Here is a 19,786-nt window from a genome sequence, read left to right as displayed (position 1 = left end):
CACCTCTCAGCAGAATGAAAGGGAAGCTGATATCAGAGAGGAGCGGAAGCACCGGGAAGGGCCTCTTTCTTTTCAAAGACTTCTCGTTTGTGATGGGCTTTTTTTTTCTGGGTGATCTTTTTTTCAAAGCTCCCTTTGAAAAATTTGTGGGTTTTGTAATGGATGAAAAGTTACTTGGAAATGGGACTAAGAAGTTTCCCGTTGAAAGTTGTTGGAGGGAAGTTGAAAGCTTTGAGCTGTAAGGTTCTGCCAGATTGATCATTTCTTTTGTCCATGAGGCGCATCCGTTGGGAGGGGGTTGGAGGAAGGGGCCGGGGACCTGCACGGGGCACACACGAGCCGTCGGCAGCAAGCAACCCCTCCGCGGCTGCTTTGCGTCTGCGAGGATGGCCAGCGTGCTAAACTCCCAGCACAGATGTCACCAAGGCTTGGTCTTTGATGTTGGAAAAGGCAGAAGCAAGCATACCTCCAGAATACCGTAGAAAGCTGGGTCCTCTCGGAGAAAGACCTGTCTGGCTACCAAACAGCGGTTATCATCAGAAAAATAACTGTGAAAGTAATGGGGCCAACCGGCCACAGAGATGGGGAGGGGGGCCTGGCCTGAGCGTGGGGCATGTCCGCATTTGAGAAGTGAGGAGGCCAGGAGCCGGAGAGGAACCGGAAGATTTAGGGAAAGCACCAGGAAAGGGGCAGGCATTTGGCCTATTTGAGATGCTACTGGGGACACCTGGATCCCATATCAGAGCCCCACGGTTCTCGTCTCAAGTAATGGCTGTGTTACGGATTCCAGCTTCCTAACATTCACTCTGAGAGGCAGCGAGTGATGGCTCAAGTACATGGGTCCCTGCCACTTACGTGGGAGACCTGGATGGAATTGCTGCCTGGCTCAGTCCCAGCCATCTAGGGAGTGAACCAATAGATGAGCGTTCTCTCTGTCTCTCTCTCCCTCTCTCTGCCTTTCAAATAAATAAAATAAATTTCAAAACAAAAGCACCAGGGAAAGTGCTGTTGCAGACACGGAGGGCCTGGAAGGAGGGAGTTACGCCCCTGGGCTCTGAGTGCGGTGACTGCCCTCCTGGAAGGGGTGGCCCCACCACCACCAGAGTGCAGGGGAGGGAGGTGGGACTCCAGGTGTCCCAGAGAGCGGCCACGGAAGGAGGGGGAAGGCGATGGGTTCCAGGAAGGCAGTGAAGGGGGCAGAGTTTTCCTGCAGGCTGCGTATTGGAAACCAAGGGGCGGGAGCTCGGGAGAGGAGGGGGCTTCGAGGGGGCCCTGCGGCATGTTGCCCACCCTGCAGGGGTGGGGGGCAGGCTTCAGTCCTGGTCTCGTGCTGAGGAAGTGCCCTATTGGAGAGGGCCCAGGCCACCCTGGCAAGGTTGGGGGACTGCATCTGTGGTGGCCAGGGGGTAGAGGAGGTAGCGGAAGCCCAGTGGCTCCAGCTGCCCAGTCCCAGCCGGGCTCAGCGGAAAGCAGGAGGCTGTGGCCGGCCCTCCATGGGCACCTAGGGGAGAGCTCTTACTACAGGGCAGTGGGGGTGCAGCCTCACTGGCTGAGCCCCCTCAGAGGGCTGCAAGCTACAGCAGGGGTTGGGTGGAGAGAGAGCCTGGGAACGGGCAGCCGCCCACAGCGCTTGTGCTGAGTTGAGCTGGAAGAGACCTGACTTGGAGTCCCGAGCGTGGCTCGCAGTAGTGTCACTGCCCTCTCTGGGCTGGTTGGCTCTCACATGCAAAATGAGCACAGAAGCCTTGTGGACAGGAAGCGGCTCATGCCCATGACCGGACAGATGTGTGCCCATGGGACGGAGGCTGGCCAGGCAGCCCCACTGCGTCGGTGCCTGACTGCTCTGACTGGGGTCCTCCTGGCGAGCCACTGAGAGGGCACAGGAAGCGACTGTGGTTTCATCTTCCAAGTATTTACAGATGACCTCCAGGGCTGGGCACAAAGCCTGGGTCCACAGGGCAACGTCGGAGCCTGAGGCTTCTCCCTCGCCCCGCCTGTGTCCCGGGGTCCCTCCATCCCACCCTCCCTGTGCGTCCTCTGCCCCGACCCGGGCACCTGACAGGATCAGTTACCCTGCGAAGACATCATATTCCGTACTGTGGTAGGAATCTGAGTATATATTTTAAATGACAAGATCGAAATTAAAATTTAAATAAAGAATTACTTTTCTATAAGTTGCTCTGAAAGCAGTAATTTAGCAGCAAATTGACAGAGAAAGGTAAGTACTGGTCCTTTAAACCGTCGTGCAGTTTCCGGCGTGCGGGCCAGAAGTGTCTCAATTTAACACATCATTGGTTAGTATTATTAGAAATTGCATTGGGCTCCAGCGCGCACTGCGGTGGGGCTCCGAAGGGGAGGCCAAGGGCACCGACCTGGGGCAGGGGGCCCGAGAGGGCAGCCCGGCTAATTAGAGCAGGGAAGCCTGGGAGACGACCCCTCCCCCATCCCCGCTCTGGCCCCAAGTGAGGATTTCACCGCGATGATCTTGCTGTAGTTCAGAGGCGACCATGGAATGCGAGCGAGGGCACCGAAGATGTCATTTCCTCTTCCCAGAGGCCACTGATGTGGGAGCCTTGGTGTCCACCAACCTGTCCTTCCGTCCACTGGAAACCTGGGCTCAGAACACGAGTCCTCGGAAGCGGCGACAGCAAGAAACTGGCCCCCATCGGCCACGTAAAATAGACCCCAAACCTACCCCAGTCTGAATCTTGGGAGCGGCATCAGCCCCCCAGGTCCCCAGGCTTGGGACACAGGCCTGGGAACCTGCATGTGAAGAGGGGCAGTGCTCCCCCAAGGGTGACAGCGAGCCACCTGCTCAGCGCCACCCGGCACTGGGAGGGGTGCAGACACCTCCATTGCTAACCCTCCCTGGGCCTTTCTATGCACCTTCGCCACGGAGATCCTGACCACGGGCTGACTGGGCGCTCCTCCTGGGTGCACCACAGCCTCTCGCTGTGTAGGTCCGACTCCCTGGGCTGGAATCTGACAAATCCCAGACGCCAGGCCTCAGTGTCCCCCGAGGGGATACAGTGCCTTCAAAGCACCGAGTGCCCGTCTGGGGCTTGCCCTGGAGGCCAGCGCGCTCCGAGCCCTGCACCCAGTCCGAGTGCCCTGCTTGGGGGAGGCACGCTGGACAGCAGGCAGATGCCCACTCTTCGCGCTAGGAGCTTCTGCCCACATCAGGTGCGCGTGTCTGGGCATCCTGAGACGACAATAAGGCTGCTGATCAAGTTCAGTTTGGCAGGCTCGGCATCACCCGCCACACTGTCCTCCCTGTGGCTCCCCAGCTGGTCATCCAAGGCCACCCCGCACCCACCACGCAGCAGAGGGGGGACTGTGTACCAGGAGAGACTGTGCCAACTCTAGCATTTTTGGACTGATGACCCCAACTATGCTTGTGCTGCCCCCAGTCCTCTGAGGAACACAAAGTGGTGCCTGGGAAACGGGGACTCCTGCGTCAGGAGCACCACACAATGACCTGTCCCAGAGCACACACTGAGGACTCTGTACCCCGCCCCCGCTCTTGTTAGCGACTCTCCACAATAACCTTTCCTGGTGTCTCACACGCGTGTGCCCAGGCTCCCCGGGATGATCCTGTGGCTCCCGCCATGTCGACTGAGAGATAGGAGGAACCACACAACCGAGGCAGCAGCTGCAAGTCCTCTTAAAGAGAACAGGGCCAGGACCGTCATACACGGCATCTACCATTCTCTGTCCATCACAATGGTCACAGGCCTGTGCATTCTCTTTCTCTTTTGGAATGGGCTGATAGGAAGCTCAGTGCTCCACTGGCACAGTTCTAGGAGCCCTGTGGCCTGCAGTCCTGCAGTGTCCTCTGGATCATGGGCCCTGTCTCCATTTTCCCTGGCCTGGCCTCCCATTTGCGTTTCTTCCTGACTGCGTGGTGCCTTTCCCTATCTGTGACACCTGTCACTCGGTTCACAGCGCTGGGAACGAGCAGCCTCCTGTACAAGGACCCATCCCACAGGTGTGAGTCTCTCCTGGGCAGGGGCTTGGCCACTGCCGAGCACTGCTGAGTAGGCACAGGAGAAAAGCACGGTGAGGGTCAGGGGGCTCTGGGAGCCCCGGTGGGGGCTCCCAGCTGTGACGCGTGGGGCTGGCAGGGGGGAGGCTGTGCCAGGACCCTCAGCAGAAGGCGTGCCTGCCAGCGCTGCCCACACCACAGGGACCAGGAGTTGAAGCCAGCAGGTCCTGTCCTGGGAGGCAGGTTCACTGGCCAGAGAGGACCACGGGTGCCGCCACCGTCAGCATTCTGCCATGGGACCCCAGAAGCGGACTCTGCAGCCCGGCCTGTCGGATGTGCCTGAGCTGGAAGTGCGCCAGTTCCTGCAGGGTTCTTTGATGGTGACCTTGGCCCCAATCTGTCTGCCGTACTGCAACCTGCCTAGCTCTCGTGGCCCAGTGCCAGCGACGGCTCTTCTAGTGCTTCCCCTGACCTCCAGGCTCCATTGATTCGCCTTCTTCTGACCTCCTTAGGCCAGGGAGATACTGCATTCGCATCAGTCACCCCTCAGCATCCTGCATCTGCACTCAGGCACGTGGGAAGGGGCCGCTGGGTTCATTGGTCAGTGGGTTGGGTCAGCAAGGCCTCTGAGCAGCGCCCAGCAGCCTCCAGGGCAGCAATGGCGGGGCCCCAAGTTCCAGAGGGCCCTACAGCCTGGACACCCACATTGTGGCACGCCTCAGCCTTAGGACTCTCCCTGAAGCATTCCCTCTGCACTCCCTGGCTCACTGAACCCAGAAAGAGGGACCCCCTCCTGGTGCCCAGCATTGTGGCTCATTCATTCATTCATCCCCTGAGCACCGGCACCCACTGGGCACCCACTGGGCCTAGTGCAGTGTGAAGCCACTGCCCTCATGGGGCTCAGCCACCAGGACAGGGTCAGGAGCAAGGCCCCAGGGGCAGGTGCTAATTATGTGATTGTCTGACTGTAAGTACACAGGGAATAGAGATGAGACCACCTCTCCCTCCTCCCTGCCCTTGCCCCGTAACTCCCAGACGCTGCTAGCTGATGGCATCTTTGTGCACCATAGAAATAAAGAGCTGCCCCTGAGCAAATTAGCAAAAAGTAGCCTCTCTGAGCCATTGCAGATTTGCAGGTGCAGAGCTCAGGGAGCCCCATGGGAGTTCACGTACCTCTGCCTCCCTGGTGGCTGTCAGCCCCTCACCCCCTCACCCCCTCTGCCAGACCTGGGCATCGTGCACCACCTGCGGCCCTGCAGCCCTGCCCCAAAGAAGAGGGTGGGTCACTGGGTCCCCCGCTCCCCCCACCCAGCCACATGGCCTCCATGGCCACTATGAGGTGGGGGTGCCAGCACCCACCAGTAGCAGCACCTTCCGCCTCTGCCGTCGCCTCCAAGAGGGCCTGAGCCACGAAGGACCTGGGTCTTCAGTGTTCTTCAGGCGCCGAAAGAAGCAGGGTGCTGTCAGCCGCCGTGAAAATGTGACCTTTGACGATTTACAAGAGCTCAGGGTTTAAAAAGCTGCTGCGTTAATGATGCATCCCATTAGCATCTCATTAGGGGGAAGCAGAGAGACGCCGCTCAGGCCGGGCGATGGGCAGATAGGGAGGGCCACTCCGCGGGGCCCGTCTGCCTCCGTCTGCAGAGTGCCATCCTGTCACCAGGACAGAACCGTGCCAGCAGCGCTGGGGAAAGGCCAGAGGGCTGGGGTCCCGGAGGGCAGTGGGCTGGGGAGGGGAGGCCCACTCAGCCCTGCCTCCCTCCGCCGCCCTGGGCTGTTTCCCTGGGTGGTTTTTGTGCCATGCTTGTGTGCGCAGCCACCCCCACCCTGCTCCCGCCCCACCAATGGCAAGGAAGCATGGTGCTCAGCGCAGGGAAGGGGGCTGGGGAGCTTCCAGAGAGGCCAGGGCCCATGGGAGGAAAAGGCCAGCAGGGGCCAAGTGCAGAGCTGGAGCCAGGACTCACACACGGCCCCCAGAAGCCTCTAGAAACCAGGGTCCCTGTGGGTTTACTTTGGGCCTGGAGCCCTTGGAGGGAGGAGGGGGCTCCAGGCCAGGCCATGGCACTGTGTGCATTTCTCTGCAGAGAAGGGAAGACGCGATATTCACCTCGTTGTTTTAATACAATAAATAAAATTCCTGAACTGCAAGTTGCTGGCAGCGTTTGATGGTGCCTGCGACGGGAGGAATGCGAGCAGCTTATTTATCTTTCCCAGGGAAAAAAGGGAGACGGCTTCCTTCTCAGAGTGCAACCGCTTTCTTGAACATTCGGCATCCCTGTAATCTGCATGGAGGACCCGGGCGAAGAGCGGGCCTGTTAGAGCCCCGTTTAATCTCCTCCCAGCCCCGCCCCCCCGGGGCTCCTATCTGGGGTATGATGCGCAGCCCGCAGTTTGGTAGCAGCTTGAGGGAGGGCATGGCCGAGTGTCAATCACTAGGGTCCCCAGTGTCCTGGGTGGTGCCTGACCGGAACCCAAGCCCGATACTTGTTGGCTGCACAAAACAACCTGACTAAGGAGCACGTGAGCAAGGAAGTGAGCCACAGGAATGTTGGGAAAACCGCAATTTTTCAAGTTCAGAAACTCCCCCAAGTTTTAGAGTACAGAACCTGGGGACCTGAACTAGAGGAAGAGAGACCCCAGCTGCCTCTACCAGCAATAGAGCTCTTCCAAGGCGAGTTTCCAGAACCTTCCCTACCTGAGCAGGTGCGGCTGGGGCATGGATGCTGACTCAGCAGGGCTGGCTGGTGGCCTCCCGCCTGGGAGGCGTCAGGATTCCTGGCAGCACCCTCCGCTAGCAGGAGGGTCTCTGGATTGGCAGCGATGGATGCTGGATGGGGGCTGGAGTCTCAGCAATCAAACTCTGCCCAAAAACAGGGCCCTGGGTGAGCCACGGCCCAGGCTCCTTCCTCTTGGACACCTCTGACCCCGAGGGAAGCAGCCTCCGCCCCTCTGGATCCCCCAGGATCTGCGGAGGGGGGTGCCTTCAGCTTCAGCCGGGGCACTCAGGGAGGTTGTCTCTTTGCGGAATGCTGGGAAAGCCACACTCTTATTCCCCAAGACAACTGGTGAGCATGGCTAAATCCCAAGGCCCCCTGGTGCACCCCCTGACCCCGGGCAGAAAGGGAGCAGAGCCTCTGATAAGGAAGCTCCCCCCTGAGTTGTTCCTCCTGGTGTCACTCTTTGCCTTTGTTCCTTGCCCTGATCCCAGACACAAAGCCTCTGCAAAGCAGGCCCAGGCTACAGAGCAGCCCAAAGCACTGGGCTCAGGGCAGGCCCTGACGCAGGCGCCGTGTGCACTGTGCACAAAACACCCAGGGCCCTGGCGTGATGCCCCTCCTGCCCGTGCCCCCTGCTCTGCTCCTGCCGTGAGACCCTGCAGGAGTCAGGGCCAGCAGGGCGCTCTGCCTCCCGCCAGCCAGCTCAGGGGCAGGTTCAGTTAGAAGCCACCACAGGACTGAGGGCCTGTGTCTATCCCTGCTAGATAGCTGGTTCTGCCCCCTCCCACCTCAGGCCAGTGGGCCCAGCTCAGGCCAGGGGACTGCGATGCCTCTGCCCACAGCGGCTTCTCTGGGACCCACACCCCTCACTTCCCAAGTTTCCCATTCCCGCCTCTCCAATGTATTTTTAAGGGTTTTTTGTTTGTTTGTTTTTTGGTTTTTTGCTTATTATAACTAATGGGTGGCCAGCGCCGCGGCTCACTAGGCTAATCCTCTGCCTGCGGCGCCAGCACCCCAGGTTCTAGTCCCAGCTGGGGTGCCAGATTCTGTCCCGGTTGCTCCTCTTCCAGTCCAGCTCTCTGCTGTGGCCCAGGAAGGCAGTGGAGGATGGCCCAAGTGCTTGGGCCCTGCACCCGCATGGGAGACCAGGAGGAAGCACCTGGCTCCTGGCTTCAGATCGGTGCAGCGCGCTGGCCGTAGCGACCATTTGGGGGGTGAACCAACGGCAAAGGAAGACCTTTCTCTCTGTCTCTCTCTCTCACTGTCACTCTGCCTGTCAAAAAAAAAAAAAAAAACTAATGGGCATACTAGACACTTTGTCAAATACAGGAAACTGTATCTGAAGCCAAAAGTCCCATCCCCCTGCCCCCACCGAGGGTGGCATCCCTACTCCCACTCTGGTCATTTCCCCCTTGCGTGTATTGTCGTGTGTGAGGATGTTTACATACAGAAGTCATACATGTATCATTCTGTGGCCTGCTTTTCTTGTTGAACGTTACCATGTAAGCGTTCTCCCATCACATTAAGAATTTTTAGAAAACGTGAGTTTCCCAGCGTAAGGCTGTAACCCGGGGAGACCAGCGCCGCCGTCCCAATGTTTGTTTTCACCTTGATGTCTGCATGCCTCCCCTTGATCTAAATGCATAGATTAATGAGCTCGTGGGGCAGAGAACCGGCTGCCTGCCTGCCTGCACCCAGGAGCCCTGGCTCCCACCTGGATCTGGGGCCGGATCTGAGCTGCCACCCCCACCCCCAGCCTCCTCCGAGAGACATCTGCGTCTCAGAGGCTGGAGTGGGGCCAGGAGGGGGACGGTGGGACTACTCGCACCTGGTCAAAGGGCCAGGCGGGCGGTGCCAGTGAGCTGGGCTGAGTGCACCGTCAGTGCTGGGCTAAGTCGGCAGCATTTGCGCTGCTGTGGTGTGTTGATTGTCCGAGCCCCAGGGGCGCATGTGTCACAGCACAGGGGCGTGCTTTCTGCCAGGGACGGTGGGTGGGCCCAGGAGGCACTGGGCTGGAATTGCCAGAGCCAGGAGCTCAGCAGAGGCCACAGCTGCTACCCCTTGGCCAGATTCCTCAGGACTCCCCCATGGGGCCAGGTCTCAGCCTCTGGCGTCTTGGCTCCGAGGACAAAGCTTGGGCCAAAGGAGTCCTATTTTGAGGGACAGGTCCTAGGGCAGCGGGTCCATCCCAGGCTGCGCTCACCATCCCGATCTGCTTCCCGCAGGCTCCCGGCATCTCCAAAGCGGACAATCAGTCCCAGGGGCTGGCAACCAGCATCCGGTGGGGGCAGACGCCCATCAATCAGTCCACGCCCTGGGACACCGACGAGCCACCCTCCAAACAGATGCGGGAGAGCGACAATCCAGGTGTGTATGGGGGTGGGCAGACAGAGGCACCTGTGCCCAGGGCCCGGCTTCCTGGGTGCCCCAGCTCCTCCTCAGCAGGTCCTGCCCCCTGGGCCCGCAGATTGGGGGACTGGGGGCCCTGTGTGTCATTCCCTGGGCAGTGGCTGCATCTCCACCCCTTTCTCTGTGACTCAGGAAAGTTCTTTGGAGAGCAAGGCAGTGAGAGGCTCTGCATGATTGTAAAGGGTCGCTTCCAGCACTCCGGTCCACAGCCCGTCTCTCAAAGCCCACCTTCCAGAGAGGCTTCTGGGAGAAGCCGGTGCTCTTCCCTGCCCAGCTGCCCACAGCTGCACATTCTAATCTCGCTACGTGACCCCAGCTAGGGCTGATGGTCCTGAGTAGTCCCCAGCCCCCCTCTCCCTTCAGGGTCCCCAGAGGAATCACAAAAGCTTGGCAGCGTTTGAGCCTCAGACGAGACCCGTTTATACGGCGGAAACCCACGCCGTCTTCCATTGACCCCACGTCTCTGGCTGCCGATCACCCCCCAAGTCACGTCTGTGAACCTGACCTGGGGGAAGCTGTCCAGGTCTCGTGTCAGGTCTCAAGAGAGGGTCTGCACCCCCTTGCTGTGCCTAAGGGCCCCTAAGGGCCAAACAGGGTCTCTTGCTGCCCCCAGGTCTGACCCTGCCCGGTTTGTGCAGGCCCCAGCATGGCCGCCTTGCCCCAGGCTCGCCTTTCTCAGGGCAGGGCACACGCACTGGTCCAGGCTCCAGCGCTCTTCCACGCAGCCCCAGCAACACCCGCGTCTCCGCACGGGGCTCGGTCCCCAGCTGCCTGCAGTGGGTCTCTGCTGCGGTATTGCTTCTCACTTTTTCCTTATCTCCTTCTTCCCAGTAGCCCCAGGGGGAGAGGTGTTGCTGGCCCCATTGAGCAGATGAGAACACTGAGCCTCAAGGGAAGACAGGCAGCTGGTCCGTGCCCATAGCTAGCAAGCGGCAGAGTTGAGATTAGGACCCAGTTCTCTTTGAAGGTCTGTGCTCTTTCTCCCCCATTCTGTTGCCTCTCATCTCTACCAGGCAGATGTCACTTCCTCCTGCTAGCCCTCTGACCATCCGTCCTGATCCCCTTAAGGCGCATGTCCTGGGCCACCCTAGTCACACATTCCTGGGCCGTGACTTCCTCCATGCAAACGTCTTGGTCCACCTCTGAGACCCCAGCACCCAGCCCAGGGCCTGTGGAAGTTGGTGTTTGTTGAGTGACCATGTAACCAGAGGTTGCTGTTTCTTCTACCTCCCTTGCAGGCACAGGGCCATGGGTGACCACGGTAGCCGCCGGGAGCCAGCCCGCCCTGATTGCACACTCCTATGGAGTGGCCCAGCCTCCTACCTTCAGCCCGGCCGTGAACGTCCAGGCCCCGGTCATCGGGGTGACCCCCTCACTGCCTCCCCACGTGGGGCCCCAGCTCCCGCTGATGCCGGGCCACTACTCACTCCCGCAGCCGCCCTCCCAGCCGCTGAGCAGTGTGGTGGTCAACATGCCTGCCCAGGCCCTGTACGCCAGCCCTCAGCCCCTGGCCGTGTCTACACTGCCCGGTGTGGGCCAGCTGGCACGCCCAGGACCTGCTGCTGTGGGCAATGGCCACATGGCAGGGCCCCTGCTGCCACCCCCGCCGCCGGCCCAGCCGTCTGCCACTCTTCCCAGCGGTGCCCCCGCCACCAATGGGCCTCCCACCGCCGACTCGGCCCACGGGCTGCAGATGCTGCGCACCATTGGCGTGGGGAAGTATGAGTTCACCGACCCGGGGCACCCCAAAGGTAAGACCTGCTGCCCGCCTCCGCGCCTCCCCACCCAGTTATGCAAGGACAGGCACGTGCTGCGCCCGGCCCCTCCACCGGCCTCGCCCAACCCCAAGGCTGCAGCAGGGCCATCCCCTGCCGGGGACAGCCTGGCCTCACACAGAGGGGGCAGAGGAGGGAAGAGGAGGGCGGCTTGTGGAAGGTGGGAATACGGGCCCGGGCAAGAAGAGGGAGCCGCGAGGGGAAGGAAGGGAGAACCTGCAAAGTCCACAGGCCTGTGCCCTCCAGCTGAGCACTGGGGCCCTCTCGCCTCTCACCCAAGGCCAACCTCCCTCTGGGACGCCACAGGACAGTGCCATGATGGCCTTCTCCATTCTGCACCCACATATACACTCAGAGCGTGAACTCTCTGTGCCACGCCCTGGGACAGTGTCGTCCCAGGGCCAGGGAACAAGAGCAGCCAGCACCAGGGCATTTAGCACAGCCCAGGAGACAGTCCCAGCCACCCTGAGCCGCTTGAACATTTTGTTCCAAGGACCCCAGGCTGGCTGAGGAGACTCTGGGAAGGAGCACCCCCAGCCTCGCTTTCAATGAGCCAGCCCCGGGGGAGCCCAAAGGAAAACCCTTAAGAACACAGTCTGGGGCAGGTGCACCCAGGTCTTGGGTGCAGGCACAAACCCTCCAGAGTCAGGCTCAGGGTTAGGGTGCCCCCAGGTACTCACTCTTGGTGTCCATTAGCAGGTGGAGGACCAGGGCCCATGGGTGTGGGGTTTCCAGGTTTGTCTGACCCACTTAGCACCCCAGGCAAGCAGGGTCTGCACAGGCAGAGGAGGTGGGAGCATCCCCTGGACCTCCTGTGGAAGGGGAGAGGGCGCAGCCCCAGAAAGGTCCTGTAGCTGGGCACAGCTTCTCGGGGGAGGTGGTAGCAGGGCAGCGAAGCCAGCCGGCCACAGCCTTCCTGCCTGCCTGCAGGAGTCTCTGTCTCCATCCTCTCACGCCATGTCCAGGCCTTGTCAAGCCCCCAGCAGCAAAGCTCACACTGAGATCCCTGTGGGGTTTCATCCCAGTCCAGTGGAGCCCCAACTGCCTTGGTTTTAGAAATCAAGCTCTGATTTTAAATGACAAAAGTATAGGAAATTACATCAAAATTCTAGTCAACTAGAATTGTTTGGGATCTTTCTGTGCAAAAAAAAAAAAATTGACTAAATTGATTTTTTTTGGAATTGTTTTAGTTAAGCTCCCTCTCCCTTTAAAACAAGTACAAGTGCACATGCACACACACACACACAAACTTCTAGCTCATCAGCCACCAACTTCGACACACAAGGCAGTGGGGGGGCCACCTGTCCCCTCCTAGGCTGTGACGAAGGCAGTCGCAAGGCACTGGGTGGGTGGCCCTGACCTCCCCGCTCCTTGGGGAGCTTCCCAGAGCTGAGAAAAGGTCTGGCTGGCTGGCCGAGTTCCAGGCATGCAACCAGGAGAAGGACTTGTTCTGTGCAAAAAGGAAGTGACCCCGACACCCCTGGAGTTCATGGTTGGGGGCTCCGGGTTACCAGTTGTGGCAGGGAGGCCGTTGCAGGAGCAAGTTTCGTGGGCTCTTTTCCTCAGCTTTGTATAGAGATAAAAAGCCGGGAGACCGTTTGCAAAGAGGCAGAAACTCTTATCTGACAGAAAAGCGTCTGGTCCAAGAGGAGAGCAGGCGGAGCGCCCGAGCGGGACACTGGCTATGAGGAAGAATCCTGGGTTTTTAAGGCATTGCTGTCTGTGCATTGGGGGTGCCCGCTGGATGGGGGTTTCACATACGTGTTGATTGGCCTGGGGCTCGGGGAGATAGCGGGGGTCTCCTGGAGATGGCCTGACTCCCCCTGGGTGCTCAGCCCCTTCCCCAGCCAGCTCTGGGTGCAGGATTGCACCCACCCTGAAGGTGATTTAAAGCCGCAAGGTCACACGAGCAGCACAAGAAGCTGTTAGTGGGGGAGATGCCAATCGGTCTGGAGACCGGCTCTCCGGCCACAGCTGGCAGCCTGCTTGTGAAGGACTTTGTACCATGTCTGAGGGGCCCTCGCTGGGCCCCCAGCTGCAACCCACCTGCCTCACCAAAGCTGCAGGTGCAAGCCCCAACGCCATGAGATCAGGAAGACACAGGTGGCAGGGCCAGGCCCCCGTCTGGGACCGCAGGGCTCAGGGGCCCACTGCAGAGCTGCTCCTGCGACATCAACATCCATGCAGGGCCGGAGGGCATGAAACACCCTCCGTGGTGGCCCCGGCCCACAGACAGGAGGGGAGGGGAAGGGGGGATCCGGGTGGGACCTAGCACCAGGTGAGGGCCAGGAGGCTTAGACCTAGCAAGTGCTAGGCCCCGCCTAATGGCACGCCCAGGTCCTCCAGCTCTGGCCGGGGACAGCCCTGACCCGTCTCCACGCCAATTTCCCTAGGTGGCCAGTGAGCCAGCCGCCTCCCCAGAAGTCGCGTTTAACTCACTTCTCTATTCTCGGCCTTGTCGGCGATGTTCATGGGAAGACAGCAACAGGAACACCCGCTAACATCTCCCGGCGCAAGCAGGGTGGGTTTGGGGTGACTTTTTTTTTTCTTTTCTTATTTAAGTGATTTTTCCTTTCATTTCTAGTCTTAAATTTGTCAGATCTAATGTCAGACACCCAGATTGTTTTAAAAATCAGAAACTCAAATTTTGAAACCAGATCTTTGAAACTCACCAGGCGACAGTCACATTCCTGATAGGACCGCGTGGGTTTGCATCTGGGTCACTCTTAATTCTGCCACTAGGGATCTTACATCTCCGAAGCCCAATTGATTTCACACTCGTAAGTGACAGACAGCTGGCTCCAGGCAGGAGCAGGAGGCCCTGCGTGATGCAGCAACACAAGTCAGAACTCCACTGGAAAAGAGAGAGAGAGAGAGAGAGAAGGAACTTTCCTTTCCTCCCTTCCATTTGAAAGCTTGCCCGGTATTCTAATCAGATCTACCGCAGAACACAACTTGCGATCTAGCTCATTAAAGCCCCAAGATTTCCCTGCCATTGTCTAAGGTGACAAGCTGGCCTCTCCCGGGGTTGAGTAATTACGGAGAGACCCCCTCCAAGAAGAACAGGTCTTGCCAGGCAGAGGGCTGGGCCACTGATATTTTTAGACTTCATTAGTGCCCCGATTTAAAATTTCACATTTTGTTTCTTGTAATTATCTTCCAATCGACTGAGCTAAAATTTCAGCCAGAGTTCTTATTAGTCTGGCTTCTCCCCCCACCCCAAAAAAAGGGCACTGGGACTTTAATTTAAAACTTAACCAGTTGAAACCTAAAGGCGGTGTGTGAACGCTTTTTGATTTGCAGGAGGTCAAGATCGTCTCTCTGGGTGACTAGCGAAGGCGGCTTGCGTGCGGTTCGCACTAATGAGCGTTATTTAAATGCATTGCGCACATATAGATTTCTTAAGAAGCCTGCGAGCTAAGTCTCTCTGTCTCTAAGAATGGTTTGGGGGCGGGAACAAGCTGTGGGGTTTTCTTTCTTTTTTAGCTTACCCGTTGAAAGCTAATTAAAAGTAGATTTCGTGTGTGCAAAGTGATAAGAGAGGAAAACAGAATTAGTGGCTTGTGGGATTCCGTTGTAAAATACTCGAGACATCTGCCTCGTTTTTGGACACAAACCCCTGAGCTAATCCAGAGGGGCAAGTACGGCCACGCCCAGGCCTCTGTGAGACCTGAAGTCCAGCGTCCCTGGCCCTGGCCCACAGAAGCCTGGCTGCATGTTCCTCGTGTCAGAGCGCCCGGCCCAGGTGCAGGCACAGGCTGTAGTAATTTCTAGCCCCGCCCTCCTCCGCATAAGGTTTTTAGTGGTGCAGAGAGTGACTGGAAGCATGCAAGGCGTTCGCCTGCAGGTCTGGGAAAGCCAGGTTGTCCTGGAACAAAACTCTGACTGGGGAGATGTGTCTCTTCTACATTTTGTAGGCTTAGGGGGAGGGGCCGGGAGGCTCCACCTACTGGGTGTGGCCTCCCTGCCCCATGCCCTGAGCTGTGTCCCCGGCCCTTCTGTGGTTCCACATCTCAGCCTTTCCCATCTGCTGGGGCAGCAGCTACCCCACGTCTCTACAGGAGGTGGGGTCTTGTTGAGGCGTGGGGAGCAGCCGTGTGGGTAGGGCAAGGCTCCCCGCCCCCCACCCCGGCCTCCCTTTCCTCATCCCTACAATGGGGCTCCTAGGCCAGATGCTGCTGTGGACATGGCCATACATGGCACCGCGTCTGCTTCGCATCCAAAACCAGCCCGCCGTTTTCTGCTGATGTCGAGCCAGCTTTGGAGAGCTCGTCGGAGTGGAGCTGGAGAAAGACGGGGGGACCAGGCTGCACCCCCGTGCAGGGTTCAGGGCCTGAGAACTTCACGGCAGGTGGGATGCATCACGGTCCGGCAGGCAGACCGAGGGCTGCGCCTCCCAGGCCCGGAGCCCAGCACAAATCTCCCCCCGCTCTGACAGGTCCAGGGCACCCTGTTCCTTCTGTAACCTCAGCAAAAACCTTCTGGAAGAAGATCGGAATGCAGGAGACGGCGGTGTGGCCGCACATGGTTAGGCCAGAGGCACGGGGTGCTGCCCAAGCCGAAATCCTCTCTCCCCACACCTGCTCCACCCTTGTCTGCATCTCAGAACCGCCATCAGGAGTCCGCCTAGGATCCACCCACACTCAAGGCCAGCGTTATCCCTGATCTGCCCACAGCACATCCCCTCCAGCCCGCGCTCTCAGGGGCAGCCAGGTGGCCTTTTCTAAAACCCCAGACTATCCCTGCCACGCCCCGTGGAGCTCCTCTAACGGTGCCTCGGCACCTGGCCCCTGCCTGCCTTCCTCTGCAGCCTGCCCTGTCGCCGCCCCCAGCCTTGGGTGCCCAGTCTGCCTGCTCTGTGTCCTTACGCAGCTAGGCTGTGCACCCCCGGCATGCAACGGGCAAGGAGTCCCTGCAGTTCCCACCCAACCGGCAGCAGCAACCAAGCCTGTGCCCGGCACCAACAGATGCACAGGAAACAGTCGATGACTGAAGGCACAAACCACTGGGTTGGGAGCTCCTGGGACTTCCCCTTCCACCCTCGTGGCCATGGCAGGTCGGCATTCAGGGATCCCAGCGTCTGGCACAGAAAGCGCCTGTGGGAGACTTCTTCCCGTGGCTACTCCCACCCCCATGCCTGTCCCCCACCTCTGGGAGGTCGTCTATGCAGAGCCCACCCACCCACCGCGCTCACACCTCTCCCACAATACCTGCCCCGGAGCATGGGGACCGGGAACCTCAGTTCCCTCATTGACAAAGGGCGGTAACAATGGCACCTGCTTCTCACAGCTGCGAGCATTGGGTTATGTGATGTCAAGCCCGGAGAGCAGCGCCTGGCACGCAGCCATCTCTATCCCAGGGCTTGCGGTTGTCATTTCACTCCTGGCCACCGCACAGTGCTCACGACCTTTCAGGGCCCAGCTTAAAGGGACAAAGCCAAAGGCCGGCTCACCATCCAGAGCTTTCATCTGAAACGCCTGATCCAGGGGGCTGTTTGAACAGAAGAAAATCGCCTCTCCCTGCCCCCCTCTCCCACGATAACATTTTGCCGTCTTCCACCATGGCCGCCGTTGGAAGGAAGCAGGCAGGAGCTAAGACTTTCGCCCTGATTCCAGGAGTGCTCTCGCATCCTGTGGTGTTCAGCCTGACACCGGATGCCAAGGACACAGACACAGTGGGGTGGCAGTCCTGTGCCGAGGTAGGAGTCAGCTCCCCGTGAGCTCGTGCTGGGAACTGGTATCCCCAAGCCTCCATCTCTGCCCCCATAACACAGAGCTCACGGTGCCAACCTCAGAGACCTGCGCTGAGGGTTCAATGATACACGTACAGTCTCCGCACACCGCCTGGCACCGCCTGCCGCTGTTACTGCCACCGAATCGGCCACGGGTCCTGAAGAATCCTGGGGAAGAGACCAGGGCTGGTGCACCTGTGGCTCAGAGCCAGCACTGCTTTTACAGCAAAGCTGCCCACAATAATCTCCCCAATCCAAGTGGACGGCTCCCAGCACAGATCTGGAAGCAAACCCACCGTCCCACCCCTACCCCGATCTCCTCTCCAGCCCCCACACCTTCCCCACACGCCTCCCCCCGGGAAACCTGCGTCTCAGGCCTGTGGACTCTGCACAGTGCCTGCCCCAGCCTGCTCAGACAGCCCTCCTCCCCTGCCCGGGGCCGCGTCCTAGGGGATTTGTTCCTCCTTAATTGGAGGGTTGTCCAGGGCTTAACGCTTTTGTTAACAGATCATTTGACTATGAGTGAACCAGGCAAGCGGAAAGACACAGCAAAGGCAGCCAGCCCACCCAGAGACAGTGTCATCCCCCGTGCAGCAGGTGACCCCAGGCCACCCCAGCCAGCTGGGCAGGGCGCAGGCAGATCGAGGCACCGTGGGCCACGTCCGCACCGGGCTGGAGGAGCAGATGGACCTGCAGCTCCAGCCCTCGGCTGAGCCCCTTCCAGGCCAGCTTTCCTGCTCCGGCCCCCTCTGTCGGACAGACAGGGCCACGGGAGTCAAGACGCTGAAGGGGAGGAGAGGGCTCCGCAGACAGGAGAAACGGGGGACGGGCATGGTTCCTTTCTGGGGGCTTCAGGAAGTGGTGCTGACCGGTGGCAGAAGCCAGCTGCCCTTATCCCAAGCCCTGTCTTGTCTCGGGAGCCACAGGCCCAAGCAGCCAGCAGCCAGCAGGGTGTCATGCAAGGGTTCAAGGTCAGTGACACTCGGAGGCCTAGTGAGGGCTAAAGCCTTGTTACCTCGCTTTATTAAGCAGCTGACGTGTGTAGTCTTAGACACCTACTGTGTGCAGTGCCTGTGCTTAGCTTCTCCAGTGAGCCAGGTAAAGACAGGCTGCACGCCTCATACCAGTCTTTTCCTTTGCTGAACAAGAGGACTACATGGGATGCCCAGTGCTCCAGCTATGGGGCCAGGCCCCTGGAGAAAGCTGGGTGCCCGCCCTGGAGGAGTCTGCATTGCATCCGGGGAGACCAGGAAGTTCTGGCGATTAAACCGCAGGACTGGAGATAAGAGAGGGCGATGCGGAAGGTGGCTTGAAAGGCAGAGCCAAGATACCAGCGAGAGGCGAGAGAAGCCCGGCGGCTCTGCAAAAGCGTCAGAGAAGAACGCTGGAGAGAGGGGCCAGCACACGGAGCTGTAATTGGTTCCAGCTGATTCATCCGCCATGGAGCTGCGTGTCCACTCAAATGGTTCGCCTGCACTGATTGGAGACGGATCAGCCAGCGATTTAAGCCTCTGGGCCCAAGCAATCCCCTTCTCTGAACTCTGGGCACACACACCTGCTCGGCCTGCACTGCTGACTTCTCTACCTCTCCAGTGAGTGACCCTGGGCTTGGGCAAGAGTCCTTCAGTCTCCAAGGCCATCGTGGCCATTGCAAAAGGGAAGGACTTTGTTGGTCTTCAGCAGCTTTGAGCCGGGTGGGAGGCACCTGGGCACCATCAGCCCTGGCCGGGAAGCCAGGTGCACATAGAAGAAAGCCCTGTGCACCTTTCTCTCTCCTGGTGAGCGCTCATAGCAAAGTGCCTGCCGCGCACCCACTGTTCCAGCACCCGGCATCTGCTGTCTTTGCCAGGAGGAGCGTGCTGGGTGAGGCAGACCCCTAGAGACTCACAGAGTTTGGCAAGGAGCTTTGGGAGAAAGATCACCGAGCACAGAGGTGCTGTGCCTGCTGCTTGTTGGGGCGGGGGAGGCCGTCGCGGTACCCCAAATCATGAAACAAAATTGGAGAGAATGGAGCCCAAAGCTGGTTTAATGAGCAACAACTCTGTTGAAATTACATCCCGATCAGGATCACCCGCACTGTTCTAGAAATGTAAGAGGTAAAAATAATCCAAGGCTTGTATTTTAGGAACACAAAACACTGTGTAAATTGCTTGAAGAAAAAATGGCCAAAAGGTTGCCGTCTATTGAAATAGTTGTCATTGCCTGTTTTCTCGGTGTAACTCTCTTCTTTGAAAAAGAAAGCAAAGGGGAGCTGGAGCCTTTTCAGAATGCACCAAGCAATTGCCCGTCAGTCCCCAGCTGCCCCAGCAGCCTGGGAGATGGCCACGCACAGCCCTGGGGGGCCGCCGGCCTCCCAGCGCCTCTTCCACTCCTCTTCCACGTGACCTCTCGGGCTGTCACTGCTCAGGGTCTCAGGCCACACACAAGGCAAGCACGGTCCAGTTCTGCGCCGACTTCTGCAGGTCACTCTGCGAGGGCCTACACCACCACAAAGCACACAGGCCGGGCGGCTTAAACAACAGGCACTTCTTTTCTCACGGCTCTGGAGTGCGAGAAGGAGGTTCCAGCAGGGCCACTTGCCGGGGCCTTCTCTTGGCTTGGAGACAGCCGACCTCTCGCCGCGTCTCCCCGCGGCCTCTCTTCTGGACCCTTGCGTCCCTGCTGTCTCCTCCTGTTCTTATATCGGTTCCTATCGCTGGATGAGGGCCCCGCTTACGACTTCCCGTAACCTTCATTCCCTCCTTAGAGGTTCTTTCTTTAAGCACAGCCACACAGGGCCACAGGGCTCCAATACAGGATTTGGGGTGGGGGGGGCTGCGGTTCAAGGTTCAGTCCCTAACCATCTGCACGTCCTACGTGAAAAGGGTGGCCCCTGCCACAGGCACAGCTACGTGTGGCGACAAGCAAGGTACAGCTTTACCAGTGGATGCTGTCAGTGGCTCGGTTCCTGGCACTCCAGCCATTTCCACCATGGTGTACTTCGAGCCGCCCACCCTGCTCCCTGTTAGCTGAGCACCGATCATATTTTCTATTATTAGCGTCCCACCTCTTTAAGGCTCACGGTTTATTTCCATAGACCCTTCATGCTGCAAAGGGTCTCAGAAGTTATCATCTGGTGGAAGCAAGACTCTGGGAGCCAGCAGGAGCCAGCAGCACTGAGCAGTTGTCC

At 59.0% G+C, this 19,786-nt stretch overlaps 1 protein-coding gene across 10 annotated transcripts in view; it reads left to right on the top strand.

The window, feature by feature from the left end:
* KLHL29 (kelch like family member 29) overlaps positions 1-19,786 on the top strand; it is a 283,481-nt gene that overhangs the window by 219,456 nt on the left and 44,239 nt on the right. For 8 of the 10 annotated variants that reach the window (XR_007918320.3, XM_008254789.5, XM_008254788.5 and 5 more), the window contains 2 exons: positions 8,928-9,069; positions 10,350-10,862. Coding sequence is in view for 9 of the 10 variants with exons in the window: in XM_008254789.5 (XP_008253011.1) it covers positions 8,928-9,069; positions 10,350-10,862 (655 nt within the window). In the remaining variant the exon portion in view is untranslated. Of the gene's footprint in view, positions 1-8,927; positions 9,070-10,349; positions 10,863-15,324; positions 17,424-17,765; positions 18,807-19,786 lie in introns of those variants that run through there. The other 2 variants (XM_089326780.1, XM_089326778.1) reach the window with 2 other exon arrangements.

This window comes from Oryctolagus cuniculus, chromosome 2, assembly GCF_051225735.1.
Source record: "Oryctolagus cuniculus isolate XC-2025 breed Fujian yellow rabbit chromosome 2, ASM5122573v1, whole genome shotgun sequence".
Lineage (NCBI taxonomy): Eukaryota > Metazoa > Chordata > Mammalia > Lagomorpha > Leporidae > Oryctolagus > Oryctolagus cuniculus.
This window is presented reverse-complemented; position numbering and strand designations above follow the sequence as displayed.